The sequence below is a fragment of the Equus caballus genome, chromosome 30, assembly GCF_041296265.1.
Source record: "Equus caballus isolate H_3958 breed thoroughbred chromosome 30, TB-T2T, whole genome shotgun sequence".
Lineage (NCBI taxonomy): Eukaryota > Metazoa > Chordata > Mammalia > Perissodactyla > Equidae > Equus > Equus caballus.
The window spans coordinates 24,780,045-24,796,127 of record NC_091713.1 but is presented as its reverse complement, the minus strand read 5'-3'; the positions used below and the strand labels follow the sequence as shown (position 1 = coordinate 24,796,127).

Here is a 16,083-nt window from a genome sequence, read left to right as displayed (position 1 = left end):
TATTATCAATGAAGCCCCAGAAGGAACATGCAGAGTTGCAGATATGATATCCAAAAATTTTTAAGAGCAGAAAACACTCTCGAATGGAGATAGGGACTTCCTTAGCAGCTCAGCACTAACAGAAATTTCATTTATCACTGATAAAATAACAAATTCTCTGCCTTAGAAGAGATCTTAAAATTTGTGTAATCCGTCCATCCATCTTTCTCTGGATTCCCCTGTACAACATGTCACTGGAGAGGCTGTCCTGCCTAGGCGATTGGAATACTCGGTCTCCCAATGAGCCCATTCCACCTTTAGAAAGCTCTAGAGCTCTCCTTTTGTTCAAAAGTCCTTCCTTATATTGTGGTGAACTCTTTCTATCACTTCCACCCCTAGGGACATGTAGAACAAATCTAATTTCTTTTCCACGTGACAATTCTTCAAATATCTGTAGACAGTTATCAAATCCCCCTTGAACCGTCTCTTCTCCAGGCTAACCAATCCACTTTCTGCAACTGCTTCTTAGATGTATAAGGGTGGAAAAAATAAAAAGAAAGTTCGAGTCAACAGTTTTTAACCCCAAGCCATATTCAGCTCATATTAACACCAGCGAACTCTTTTTTTTTTTTTTTTTAAACTTTGTCTTCCTTCACCACGTGTGCCCATACTGGACCACCTCACACTTTGCTTCTGTAGTTTTTAGGGTACATTGGTTGTGTCTTTACACATAGACTAAATATAATTTGATGAGGGCATAGTGCTTATTACTTCTTTTGTATTCACAATATGATACAGCCCAATAACTACTTAATAAGTTTGCAGGGAAAAAAAGGAATGATAATCCATTTACAAGAGAAGTTGTATGTTGTTAGACTTCGCCAGTCCGTGGCTGGTGACTTTGGGCAAGTTACTTAGCTTCTCTTTGCCTTGATTACTGATCTGTAAAATGGGGAATCGTCCAGCTTCTAAGGCCGTTAAGAAGATGAAATGGGTTCCTTAGAGTTGTACTTTGTTTTAGCAGAAGCAACCTTAAGACTCAGTAGCATCAACAAGGGGTATAGTGAAGCTAACATTTTTTGCCTTGATTATTGGGGGAATTCAAACAATGCCAAAACTTCACATTTATTTTCTTTAAAATAGGACTTAGTCTACATGTCAAATAATTGTGCTAAGTTATAACATGGATCTAATGATTATTGTACCTGTTTTTCACAATTTTGAACTACATTTTTACATACTTTGTTCTTTAGGTGAAGTGACTTTTTCTCCACACACATTCAGTGTCACTCTGTCACTTTATGCAAATTTCTGCCCAAATACATTTATAAAATTTTGACCACTCTGTCTACACGCTACACCCAGCACTTTTTATCCCCTCAAATTACTTTCTTCTTTCATAGTCTTCAACATTATCCAATGTTTTATTATGTCTGTTTATTTATTGTTTGTCGCCCCCATATGATGCAAGCCCTAAAAGAGCAAGGCCATTGTTTTGCCTACCACTGTATCCTTCCAATAGTGACAGGCACCACGTAGATGCTTGTTAAATGAATGACAAAATTAACTACCTGGTTCATTTAGAATCTGGTTTCTCTGCCACAGCAATAATTTTCTGTAGCTGGAGCTGCTCCAGGATTCAGCTTCAAAGCCCTTTGTGTCTCCTTATCACTTTAGTGATAAGATGGAGATACTTATTTGATTGTAATCTTCCATTTGGTTGCTATGGAGGATTTACATAATTTTGATATTTACCTGCCTTACAGATGAGAAATATGATGAAAGATCTAAGCCATACCCAAGCCATGTACATTTGATAAAAGCTTATGGGAAAATGCTAAAGATTACAAAACATAGGGCTCAAAAGAAAACGGAAGGAAATATCCAATTTCCTGAAGGTCAGAGATGGCAGTGGCAAGCTGATTTAGCCTGACGGTGTCCCCTCATTACTTCCACTGCTAAAAAATGGGGTCCTAACCCTTGTAACACCATTTCAGCTGAATAGCTTACTTTCTCACTTAGAACGTAAGCCCTTTGAGAGTAAGGATGGCATCTTCGAGTATTTTTTTTGAATTATTATTATTTTTTCCCAATAGTGCCTATTTTAGGTGTTCAATGTTTGTTAAATATTATTTAAAGAAGACTGAGCCCATAAAAGTGCTCCATAAGGACGTCAGGGCTACAAGGCTATGATATTCATGATATTCATCATGAGTGTGATTTGATCAAAGAGGTCCTTCCTCAGAATTCCTTAGGTACCCCTCCCCACAGCATCTACTTCACTGAGTAGGAGATTATTCTCTAGTTGCAGAGTATTATTAAAATAACAACAAAATTAATATAATTCATGAACTATAAATATTTTATAGATCTTTTCTGAATGCCAGACTTAAGTATGGCTGGTAAGAGTGAAGCAATACTTGATTTTTTTCTGGAATATTCTGACCAAAAAAAAAACATAAAAAGCCCCCATGCTCTTCCTCATTTTGTGTTCTGGCTGGTCTGGTTTCAGACATGCAGTGACTTTTGAAGAACATATTAGGATGGGTCTTAGGGACGGAAGAGAAAACTTGTCATCACAGAGGTACACTAAGGTTGGTTAGAAGATTGAGGGTATTTGTAATGAGGATAGTAGTTACAAAGAAAATTAATGTATATAAGAATAGAAATCGTCCTTTCTTTATAAAATCTTTCTGGAGCGAGTTGATTGACATCCATTTTATATATAACCCAGAACACTAGAAGACAGCTGTTGAGAGATGGTACAGCAGTGGAACATCTAACCCTTTAGGAATTTTTGATAGATGAGGAATGTGTGCCAAAGGTGTTTGTTACCAATGTATAAATTGGATGGGATGGGTTGCCTTAGCAGAATATGGGGCCGGGGCTAGTAGAGGAATACGTCTCTTGAAGCTACTGGAGTACCAGAATCAAGGGGTGGATGTAGAACTGAGCATTGAGTAGAAGACCTGGGTCAGGAAGTCAGAAGAGTTCAAAGACATCACCAAATCAAGAGGAGAGAACGTGGTGAACTGGAGAAAAGAGACAAGGATTGAAGAACCAGAAAGGTGTGAGTGGAGACATGAGACCTCAAGTGAAGGAGGGCAGGAGGATGGACTTAGTCTAATTCATAGGCAGTTTATCCTTAAGAGCTGTGTCTGCCCCTGAAATGTGGGCATGCTGGCCAATTTTAAGGGCTATATGGGGCAAGGGTGGAAATACTCAGGCTCATTTCAAATGACATTTGTCAGCTTGTGTCATGCAACTCCACATCTGCTATATCCACCCTCAAGAGTCCATTCAGATTTCTTTTTATAACAAAACTCAAATTTCCTTGGAGAAACCAGTCTTCTGACCACCATCAATGTTTGTGCTTTGTTTAGAGTTGACTCTGCCTAGATTGAGAAGTGTACATGTGACCCAGGCCTGGAAACAGCTCCACATTCCTTTTGCAATGTTATCAGCTCGGAATTGAGTCTGTGACCTCATTCAGGCCAGTGAAAGCTACGCCTTGAACCACAACTTTGATTTTTCCTGCTGTTTGTTCTTCTTTCACCACATAGAGCTTCAGAATGGAGGAGAGCTCGGAGATGAAAAGAAATTGGCTCCTGGAAACATCATTTTGTAGCCTTGAGTCAGCCATGCCCAAAGTCCACACTTGACTGTTTAGTTTCATGAGCCAATAAATGTCCATTTATTAAGCTTGTTTGAACTGAGCTTTCTGTAACTTGCAAGAAAAAGAGTTCTAAATAATACTATTATGATAATTACTAAAAATGTCACTTGCCTACCCACAGGTTCAGAATCTTGTATGTTACACATGGGGACCATCAGGAGCTGTTATTACGCTGTCCTAGGTGGTCTGTCTTTACACAAGCTAGAAAGAGTTATAAGATAATGAGAGAGAGAATTAGCAGCAACATGAAAAGGTTTGGAGAAAGGTGAAGAAGTTTCACCCTGAATAACACTGAACAAGAATTATTATTCACGCCTCACAGGTGGGAAAACTGAGGCTCAGAGAACCCAATAATCACACAGTGAATAAGTGATCGGCCCTGGTAGGAGCTGTAGGGGAGGAGAACTATTTCTCTACCCTCTAGATCCTTCTGGCTGACCTAAGAATTAAACTGACATGAGACAGAATAACAATAACATGCATACATGGGAGAAAACCAGGAAAACTGAGGAACTTGAAAAAATGGCAGAAATCACCACCTTCAATACCATTTTCAGCTAAAGACAAAGGAGGGTGTTGGAGGTAGCGGTTTGGGACTTCAAAGGAGAGGAAGGCAATTCACATGGAGATGGAAAAGCAAATGTTTGGTAAACACATGTTTGCTGAGCCATCTGTAGACAATGTGACCCAAGAGAGACAACTTTGATAAAAATGAGCTTAGCAAGGATCCTCCCAGTCTACCAATACCCAGAGTTATCTATGATGGTGGCCTGTCCTGGGGACAGGGCTTCTATCTTAAATTCTTTTAGACAGGAGGAAGGTCAAAGTTTCTTTCAGAGTCTTTTGTCCTTAAAAATAACCAAGCCAAAGAGATACATTTTGGGGTGGCCAATTTTGATCCCCCACAGAAGAAACTCATGACTTTAACACCAAGCCTTGTGCTCTCTCTGTCACGTATGAACTACAGCCAGATACATTGAAATTTTTTAATGAGTGCCTTTCCTCCGAAGATTAAACAGCATCTGAAGGACTTCAAAATGGTAGAAACCATTGTAGCTATTCTTGAAATAAAAGAAATATGCTAAAATGATCTGGTTCAAACAAAGTCAATACAAAAACTATAAATTAAAAGAAAAAATGAAACTCAGGGGCCTTTATTGTTCCATTTTTACTCCTCTTTTAGCTGGACTTTATACATTAATTAAATATATTTTATGAGAAATGCAGCTATTTTCAAGGAAGTCAGTTACTAGATTAATAAATAACCTATTAGCTAAAGTTTACTAAACACCCACTGCTTGCAGGCCTTCTGAGCACTTCCTGGGCATTAACATGATTGAAGCCCTCACTAACTGGCTGGGGTACTGCTATCATCTGCTCATTTTACAGATAAGGGAGCTAAGGCATAGAGGGCTGGAGGAACTCACCAATGATCATGGAGATAAGAAAGGGGGAGGCCGGATAGAAATCTGGGCATTTGGGCTGAGAGTTGTAGCCCAGAGCAATTGGGTCAGGCTTCTTAGCCTTGTAAAGAAAGCGATGACATAGGCAGCTCAAAGCCCAGTGAAACTTTGAGTAAAAAAAAACTCAAGTGGGAATATATATTGAAATATTTCCATTTTGAATACTGACGCAATTCACGCATTGAGGCCGTACAGCATAGCCGTTAAGGGGCAGAGACTGAAGTTAGACTATTTGAGTTCTAGTCCTTACCTACTTATTAACTATGACCACGGGCAAGTTTTCTGACCTCTGGGTGCCTCAGTTTCCAAATCTGTATGCATGATAGCATAGATTGCTTAATTGGGCTACAGACTAACTTGAAGGGAGGCAATATCTGAATCCGTATTCTCTGTATTCTATTTCTTAGCTCTTATATTTTTTCATCTTGTTAGGGTTGGATGACTAACAGGCGTTTCAAATAATCTGTAAGGAAAGCAGAGACTGCCATCACGCATAGATGATTTACATGAACTGGACGGCCTTTCAAATGTATGACTCTGTAAAACTCAATAAAATCAACACATTTCAACTGGAATTTGCTGTCATTTTAAGTAAGTCTCTATTGGTAGTCCTTAAAATGAGACATATGTGAAATATTAGCAACAGGCAATGAAAAGGGCACGCCAATTGAAAACTACTCATGAATTGATCTGAATGAGAAGAGGGAACTGAAGAGATGTCTCAAAGGAACTGTTCTGACCATAACTTAATCCTGAAGTCGAGGAGTAGAAGGAGAAAAGAAAACATCATTCAAGAGCTCAGCATCAAATTGAAAGAGCTGGAAATAACAGTTGTAGAGTAGAGAAAGGCAAATGCATGGAGAAAAGCCAAGTATCTAACATTTCAGTATAGTGAAGATTATCGTGGCTGTAAATTACCTGAATTTTCCCATAGGGAATCATGTTCTCTTTTAAAGGAAAGAGGCATACTATAGCCAAACTCATTACAATTACACTTGCAAGTAACATCACTTTCAAGAGTAAATGTGTGTTAAAAAGGGACCACAAAAACTCTGCCTATGGATCATAAAAATATGATTTGGAAAACAAAACCCATGCCTATGTAAGTTACATTTGATGTACTCTATAAAGAACAGCTTGTTTCTAATTTTTAATCTCCAGATAAAAAGTTAGGAAAAGGCATTTTGCCCATTATAATTTAGCCAAGGCTACTTCAAAACATTCATCCAGTAATTCTGTATTGTCATCCGTTAATTTCTAGAGAATTACCAACCAGTCCTAAATAATACGTAATTCCACGAGTTCCTCAATCAACTTGGTTAGTAATTAGTTCAAGTGCTGAGAGGCCTGGGTTACTTTAACAAGTTTTTTAAAGGTGGTTATCAAGTATTATACACTCTGGGGACAAGTAACCAGTCCTAGCACTGGTTCACCCAAACGTGATTTTTGGCCCAGCCCATCTGACACACACACATCCAATCAATTGCTGCCGGGAAGAGTTTCTTTTGCCCTCATCTGCCTTATATCTCACCAACTGATCCCCTCCAGAGCATCCCTGCTCATGGAGATTCCAGAAACTTCCAACATCTACTGGAAACCTTGGCTGCGATGAAGAGAGCTATATCAGGATTCTAGTTTAATCTGATGCTACGTGAAAATATGGATGTTCAAAACTAAAACACCAAGACACCCTGGAGTTACTTTAGAGATATCTAAGACACATTTAGATCATGATTTGTTTCACAAAATTTGATTGCAAAATATTTCACACATTCACATGCTACAGTCCCCTTTTCTTGATAATACCATCCATGTGATCTCAGCAGCTCTCCATCCCACTTAAGCCAGTCAATTTCTTGCCCCCTTGTGGGCTGCCACCGGCACTGTCCATTTCTTGTATCAAAGCTTTAAAGTATGAGTTCAGCTGATAACTCCTATGAACTGGGCATGAATACATCAAAACAAAGGGGCTCCTGCAATGTAAATGCCTGTGAGATAACTTCATAACTTTTGGTTCTGACTACTTGCTACAGGCTTATTTGCATGATTCTATATTTTGTAATTATATATTTCTTAATTGTATATTTTATGTGAAATTCTAAGCCGTAGCTTAGGCCCCTCTACCCAATATTTTAGTGATCAGGTTCATCCCAAGAAGCACTTCATAGATGAGTTATGTCCTTGGCAGACTCTTTGCAAATACAGATCAACATTAAGCTTATTATGAAGACAGTCCAAGGAAAGACCCTTTTTTTGATTTTGGTAACTCTATTTTAACAAATACTTTTCTTCTCTTGAGTCTGGTGTTGTACTATACTAGACTGAGCCACTTTTACCCTACATTTTCAGGCAGAGTGTTGTTCTCTAGAAACAAAATGTGGCATCAAGTGGCAGCAAAGTCTGATGCTGCTGGACTGCTCGACAACAAGGACACGCATCTCACGGACAGCAGGTGTTGGATAGAACTGTTGGGATGAAACAGAAGTCGTGGTCGCCCAGACAAAGCACCTTGGAATATCTGGGATTTCAGAGGAAACTTTTTTCCTTGGAAAATGAGTGTCCAAGCAGCTGTTGACTATAATTCTTTGGCTATAAAATTGTATCTATAAGAATATTTTTAAAAAGTAAGAAATAGTGGCTGATGCTGTGCTATTTTTTTTTTTTTTTTGGCAAGTTGTCAGGCATCAAGTTGTCCTCAGAGTTGGAAAAACGGCAATAAAATGAATTGTTATAGCAGTTTTCACAGGTCTGAGGCTTGGTGGTCAGTGGTCAGGTCGTAGCTGGGGGAAACACAGGGCAGAGCGTTACACACAGATACAGAAGCAGTTCCTGAAGCTGGTCTGAGGACACGATCATCATCCTAGTGTTCCTCCTCCCTGTTTCAATTAAAGAAATACACTGCCAATAAATCCAGATTGCCAGAGATCAGGGCTGGCTTCACGGGCATGTGACCTGTGCTGACCCAAGCTCCCATGCTTAGAAGAAGCCTGTGCTTGATTCAATGCTCTGCTTCTATGGTCTTGAAATTCTTAAGTTTTGAACAAGGGGCCCTGCATTTTCATTTTGCCCTGGGCCCTGCCAAGTATGTAGCCACGCCTACTTGAGATTGACATGTGTTTGACAGTATATTTTTTGTATCTGGTCAAAATGAAATGAAATCTTTCACATACTAGTTTATTATTCAACATGCACTCATTCAAAAACCTCTTTTGAACACTTCGTATAAGGTAAGTACTGTGATAGGTGCCTATCACAGTATATATGATATAATGACAAACAGGAGGCTGTTGTCTCTGTCCTTAAAAACTTCACCCCTTGGTTGAAGAACAGAGACAAGAACAAAGGATATTGTGATAAAGCATAACACATACCATGAGAGCGAAGTCTAGGATGCTGTGGAGCACATACTAGAGTTATCTACATGTAAAATCCTCTTATAAACAATTTCCACATTTTGTGATATTAATGGTCAAACTATGTTCTCTTTTTTCAAAACTGATGTGTACAATGCCTGTGTCGGCACATTAGTAGTACCTGTTCTGTTATAACCAGCATCGTTAGGGTTTATGCAATCTTAGCACAGGAGGTTTCCACGAGCTTCTAAGAGAAAAATTGTTGTCTCCTTGCTCACTCAGTGCTGGCGAGTCTTCCCTCTTAAGTGAAATGTAACGCTGAGCAACTTTTAATGAATTATTTTGAAAACATTCCCCCTAGAGTTAAGAGACACAGAAGCCCTTATCATATCTGCTGCTAAAGAGGACATGATTAATTCATGTCGTTCTCAGTGGCCCTAATTATTTAGTTAATCCTTTCCCTCTGTCCTCTAGCCCACTGCCCACATTAGGAGGCCTGTGTATGAAGCCGTGGTAACCCAAAGAGAAACAATGCCATAACTGACATCCCAATTGTTCTGTGCAGGTTGGTGGACATGTTCAGTAATAAATGATATGAAAAGGTCTTTTATTGACAAGCTGCCATGCGCTGTTTGCATTAGCGAATGTGAGAAGCTGATGGCTGCTTCTCCTTTGTCCCTATGGTATTCAGCTCAGTGAGATAGCAGAAAATGCTTCAGTTTACTTAAAGCATTGATAACACCTCTAAATAATTAACTGAGGACTTCCTGTCTTCAATTACTTAATGCTTTTTTTTTTTAACATCTTGAGAGGATTATAAGCAATTTATGGATTTCACATGATGAGTGCATGCGCCACTATTCCCACAAAGCATTTACGGGATCGTGTTTCTAAAGCTTCGATGTAATTAAAAATCAGCATGGAGACAATGGGGCAGAGGCAAGGTGCTCGCTTTCCCTCCTGTCGTTGCTAAGGACCTAGATTTTCAGGCTCCAGGGTGACTTGCGCTACAGCTTTATTAGTGTTCCACTGTTACTTAGGGAATGCCAAGGTTTTGGAAATGATGAGAAAATCCAAACATTTATCCCAGGGGGTTCAAGCAGCTCTTCCATCAAATATTTGAGATGGAATCTGAAATAAATGTGATTATTTTAGTTCATTCTATGAACTTGAAGGGGAGGAAGAACTATTCCTCTACCCTCTGGGTTCTCCTGGCTGCTCTAAGAATTAAATTGACATGAGACAGAGTAACAGGAGAAAATCAAACAAATTTAATAACATGCATACATGGGAGAAACCCAGGAAAACGGATTAACTTGCCAAAACGACTGAAGCCACCACCTTAAATACCATCTTGAGTTAAAGACAAAGGAACATGTTGTGGGTAGTGGTTTGGGACTTCAAAGGGGAGGAAGGTAATTCACATGAAGATGGAAAAGCAAATGTCTGGTAAACAAATATTTGCTGAGCCATCTATAGACAGTGGGACCCAAGAGAAAACTTTGATAGAAATGGGCCTTCCTGCCTTCCTGTCTGCCACACCTAGAGTTCTCTTCCTGAAACAGGCCTTCTATCTTAAAACTTTTAGGCAGTTAGGGGGAAGGTCAAAGTTTCTTTCAGAGTCTTTTGTCCTTAAAAATAATCAAGCCAAAGAGACACATTTTGGGGTGGCAAATTCTGATCCCCACAAACTCAATGAAACAGTCATTCACATCATAAGATCCTTCTGTACTAGAATTTGGTCAGTCAGCTAACCATGGAACTGAATGTTCCCTGGCAGATAAAAAGCATTAATACTATGTAGACCTCAGGTTTTAGCTTATCTAATGCCTAGTACCATTCCTGCCCCATAGGAACTGCGTATAGGTAGCTCCATACTTTTTTTTGTAAGGTTTTGTTGAATGAGGGCCTATTTCCTTATCCCACAAAGAAATCTTTCTTTAGGTCTGTAAAACCAAAGTGAAGTACTCTCTAAATCTATTTAAAACAGTACAGAGGGATGGACCAAATGAATTCTAATGGCTTCTTTCCATTTTTTTTTTTTTTTGGTGAGGAAGATTGCCCCTGAGCTAACATCTGTTGCCAATCCTCCTCTTTTTGCTTGAGGAAGATTTGCCCTGAGCTAACGTCTGTGCCCATCTTCCTCTATTTTGTATGCAGGATGCTGCCACAGCATGGCTTGATGAGCATTGTGTAGGTCTGTGCCTGAGATCCAACCTGCAAACTCTGGGCCGCCAAAGCGGAGTGTGTAACCTTAATCACTATGCCACCAGACCAGCCTCTTCTTTCCATTTTATAATTTTGTAAAAAGTAAAATTCCATGGAAAAAAATTTGAAAATATTGATTCTAATAAAAGATGAATTCTGGCATCAAGTGACATGTATGAAATCCCCCCTGATGTGAAAACATCGATTAAAAATGACAACGGAAGAAAGAACTGGTGGAATGAAGGCGCTTAAAGAAAAACCTTTGCATTATTTTATAGTTGATGAGGCTCTCAATCCTGTTGGTTTGAACATTACAATTGACTTTGGTCTGTTGGCATATAAATGCTGGTTTCTAAACAATGCAAACCAGCACAGTTGGCAACAGTCCAAAGCCCGTGCTGGTTAAGCAGGCAGATATTGCAAGAAGAAGAACATTTCTTAACCTTGTATCTCAGTTTGTTATGAAATCTTTACTGATACAAAGTGTTAAGGTGCCTTAATTTGGCTTTCAAAACTCTCTAACTAACATTTATTGTCCACTCCAAGTCATTCTTTTAATTTTCCCCTCTGCATCCTGTATGTTGGGGCATGTCTGTTGTAGCATCAATTTCACTGTATTTGTAGCTCCTCCTTAACTTGTCAGTGCTCCCTATTCCTGGGAGCTTCTTAAGACCAGCCAGCTTATTTTAGAGCGCTTAGTGTACTATCTAGAACATAGCAAGCAGGCAACACCCAGTTGGAATGAAACACTGTTCAGATTTCCTTTTAGATGGAGGCAGGGAATGCCTTGGGTACCCTAAGTAGGTCAGATTTCATCTTCATCTTTCAAATCCCGCACTTATCTTATAGGGATGTGATGAGAATCAAGTGAGTCAAAATGCAAAGAGTTCTTTAAAATTACAAAGCACCATAGAAATGTAAGTTTTTATTGTGTAAAACAACATTTTTTCAATTATGCGTGATTATTTTCATTTTCAGTGAAATGAGATATAAGGAAGAAATTTGATCATCTGAACTGATGAGGGCTTTTCTCATGCCTATTATCATTGATTTGGCGCAGGATCTTCAGATAAGGAATGAAATGTGCTGCTCTGCAAATATTTATTAAGCACCTTCCGCAGGCGCATGGTACTTCTGGAAAACAGCGGATATCTGTCAATGAATGCTCGCTTGTGTGTCAGGGAATTGTGGAATTAAGAGCAAATCACTACGAGTTTATTTTTCCACCTGTGTAGAGTAGCCTGTGCCTCCTTTAAGGAAAACTCAGGCACACTCTTCCAGGTCTCTCTGCACTTCTCTGTGAGTTTCATTAACTCTAATGTTAATGCCCCCTGCGAGGTGTGAGGTCCAACGGGAGGAGAGCATTGACTCACGAGAAGGGAGGCTGCTGACCACAGGGAAAAAGGAAAAGTTTGTCAACTCTTGCCTGTGGTCTCAGGATCTAAACTGACACGACTGTTCAGGATGATTCAACAGATCCGAATAATGAACTAAGTTACTTAATCTCTCAAAATACTCTTTTCTGTAAAATTGAGTAATAATTCTCTCTACTCCCTAGGTTTGGGGTGAGAATGAACTTAGATAGTACATGAGAAGTGCTTGGACGATATTTGGCACATGCAATTCACTTGTTCCTCAAACATTTATTTAGCACCTACTGATGTGTCAAGGATTGTTCTCGGTGCTCGAGGTACAGTATTGAACTAGGTAGAGAAGGTCTCTGCAATCCTGGAGCTTACATTCCAGCAGGCGGAAGACATAGAAAGGCAAATAAAATACAAACAGGGAAATATCAGGCAGCCAGAGGTCTATGACGAAAACACAACAAGGTGACACGGCGGTGTCTTAGAGAAGGCCCTCTAGACTGCGGAAGTCGGAAAATGCTTCCCTGCTCTCTGGAAGCGACCTTCGAGCTAAAACAAGTTAATTATTATTATAGTCACTCCTAGTAATTATCTAACGTTTTACTATTATGCTGTACTCTTATTATTATTATTTTTATTTTGAGGAAGATTAGCCCTGAGCTAACATCTGCTGCCAATCTTCCTCTTCTTTGCTGAGGAAGACGTGCCCATCTTCCTCTACTTTATATGTGGGACACCTGCCTCAGTATGGCTTGACAAGAGGTGCATAGGTCTGCACCCAGGATCCGAATTGGTGAACCCTGGGCCACCGAAGCGGAACGTGAGAACTTTTAACCACCGCGCCACCCAGCTGGCTCCCTATTATTATATTTTTAAAGCTAATTATAATAAATAATGTTATAATAATAAAAATAATACAATTACTACTAATTAATGATAATAATAAAAACAACAAATTGTCACAGTCAACTGTCAACTATTATGTGTATTAATTACCTAATTAGTAGATAAATGTTAGACTCTGGCTGATTTTCCTCTGCCTTCCAGTACATTCCTGGCTATCCTCATCCCCTTATCTATGAGCACATCCTTGGGGAATGAAAATGCATCTTACTGTTTGTCTGAAAAAACAAGTTAATACTGATGCAAAAACCCTACACATAATGCATATCAAAGCCAAATATAAATTATTTCTGAAGTTATCTGCTGTTGTGGCTTATTGCTGCCAGTGTGGGCTCTTCTATTAGCATGGATAAGTGGGACCTGACCATATGTCAAGAGAACATGTCCTCTCGAAGTGACCTCATATATCAAACGCACACCCCTGGGATGCTGGGCTGCTTTGCCTCCCTAACCACAATGACAGACTCCTCCAGTAGGCGTTCCTCCTTTTTTTTTTTTTTCACCTGTGACCGTATGCTGTCTCCTGTCAGTGGTGTCGGTGTAGATGAGACCTTTTCCAAGCTGCCTGAGCTGATACTCTTTAATGACGCCATTTGGTTTCTCAGGGACGCTCCAGATCAAATGCAGAGTCTCTGCACTGGTGGCTGTGACTCTGGGTGGCAGGATGCTCTGCGGAACTCCTCGGGTCGTAGCCGCAACTACCTGAAAACAGAAATTAAACAGCAATTTATTGTAATAGTACACTAGGTATTCTGATCAATGAGAATGTCACTTTTGTTTTAAAATGTTGTTGTTTGGCCTGGCATATCATTAGCAGGGGCTTGAAGAAACAGTCCTCTTTTTTTATTCTTTCCCTCCCATCCTATTTAAACAATGAAATCTGACCTTGAATACATTACATTAAGTCTCAGACTACCATTTATCACAACAGGTTCAACAACAGTTTTGACGGCAGTACAGCCCTCAATTTAAACAAGTAAAATCTGGCTGGCAGACCGTCTTACTAGAGAACTCTTGATAACTCTCTCCCATATGGACCATCAGTGTCTTTGCATTTTAACAGCCTGATTTTGTACATTTTAAGCACCAGTAAATATGGAGCAAAACCCACATGTGAACTTGCTCGCATATAATATGCTTTGAACAGTGTAAGTGGGCAGACTTTTCTGTACTCTTCCTAAGAAACCAAGGATGACTTTATAGCATCGGCATCAATGTTTGAGGCAAAGAACCAAGTGAGAAGGAAAACTGGATAAATCAACCAGTTATTTCTTCAACATTGTCCAAATATAATTCTGGAGGAAAACGGGCTGCATTTATTTTTTCATAGAATTGACTCTGATTCCACTGTTTAACCAATCATTTGGGCATCTGGTAGGCATGAGCTGCGTCTGTGCAAAAAGCACAGAATTGTTCTAGGACTGTTTGGACCTTAACTTTTGATTGGGTCAATCAGCCGCCATCTGTCTAAATGGCGGCACGCTCAGAGCTGTTCCCCGGCGTCTGTTGAATTAAAAGCTGCACACAATCACTGTGGCTAACCTGTCTGAGTGAATGTTTTATTTGGATGGTTCTTGTAGAGCATGTGAAGATGCTGTTCTAAAGTTTTAACCACATGAGAAGAATCAGAGCTGTCATGTGTGTTTGTCTCTCCTGGGTTTCTTCTGGCTAGGTTGGCTTCCGTGAAATGCCTCTTTATTTTCCTCCTAAGTTCGTTGATTGTTTCTTCCCAGTCGCTTTTGTGGATTTTCTTTCTTCATTAGGTAGCGTTCCCAATGCTCACCATTCATGGTCTTCTGCTTTTGTCTCTCTCTCTATTCTCCTTAGATGCCCACATTCAAACTCCTTGCTTCAATATCCCTCATAGATCTTTCTAGAAAACTTCAGTCTCTTCTTAATCCAGCTTCTGACTAGACATTTTCACTTAAGGTGGAAATATTTTCTTCCACCACTCTGCTATCTGCTCCTTCTCTTAAGTATATTTTTAAGAACTTTAAAATTTTTAATCTGATTCTTTACTTTTAACTTCTTCCTCTTTTGTTTTTTTCTTTGCTTGCACAATGGCACCATGATCCACAAACTGCTCCAGCCAGATATCTTGAAAATATCCATGAGTCTTCCCTTTTATTCCTTCACATACAGTTGACTACCAAGTCCTGTAGTCCCCCAGTTTGTCCCCCAATATCTGTTGTATCTTTCTGATATTTTCCATTCTGACCCCTGTTGCTTGAGTTCCAGTCTTCGTTATTTCTTGCCAAGGCTGTTGCAGAAGCCTTGGAACTATTTTATTTTCTAGGCCAGCTTCTTTTGCCCTTTTCTATGTTTTTCAAGAGCAGGTAATTTTCGTTGAAATGATATTTAAATAGAAACCCTTTTAAACTGAGGAATGGTTTGGGAATTATTATGGATTTATAGAAACTCATCTAAAAATAGCTGCTGGAGGAAAAGTGTGATAAAGAGAATAATATTGGTGCAAGTTTTCTTTGTTTATTAATGAAACACTATTTGGATAAATCTCTCTTCCTGTGATTTTTCTTTAAGTCTTAAATATTAGCAGTCCGTAGAGATGCCACACGAACACCCAACTTAATGCCATTTTGAGGAGGACATTGTTTTCTGTCATTGGAAGAATCACTCACAACCTGGACATTCATATCGTCTTCGGAACGGGTACTTCTGTCCAGAGTTTGGGCAAACTCCCCTTACCTTGCTGCTGGTGGCACAGCCAGCAACTGTGCAAGCTTTGAGCTCGTATGAATATTCCTGAAATGGCTGAATTCCCTTTGTATCGGAGAAGCTCAGTGATGGTCCCCGAAAGCGTTCAATTCCATTTCGGAGAAGAATGTAGTAAATAATAGGACCTAAAAGAGGCAGAGAAATGCCTGTATTTGAGTGCCACATCATTTTAACTATTTGCAACCAACTTACACGTCTTAGCGTTCTGAAGAAATGAGATACTCTACCATTGTTTAGTTTTAATTTGCTGTTATATTGCTATGTTCAAGCAGTTCTTAATTATACCCGCACTTATGGGGATGGATTCTTGACATAGATAATCAAAGAGTCATTTGTTTATTTCCCCTCACTAACAAACAAATCAATTTTCAATATTAAAACTAGTTTGCCTTTCCTTAACA

At 39.4% G+C, this 16,083-nt stretch overlaps 1 protein-coding gene across 1 annotated transcript in view; it reads right to left on the bottom strand.

Annotated features, from left to right (window-relative positions):
* USH2A (usherin) overlaps nt 1-16,083 on the bottom strand; it is a 747,192-nt gene that overhangs the window by 131,857 nt on the left and 599,252 nt on the right. The window contains exons 54-55 of the mRNA XM_001915645.4: nt 15,653-15,807; nt 13,450-13,648 (exon numbers count right to left, since the gene is read on the bottom strand). Of these exons, the coding sequence (XP_001915680.3) occupies nt 13,450-13,648; nt 15,653-15,807 (354 nt within the window). The remainder of the gene's footprint in view (nt 1-13,449; nt 13,649-15,652; nt 15,808-16,083) is intronic.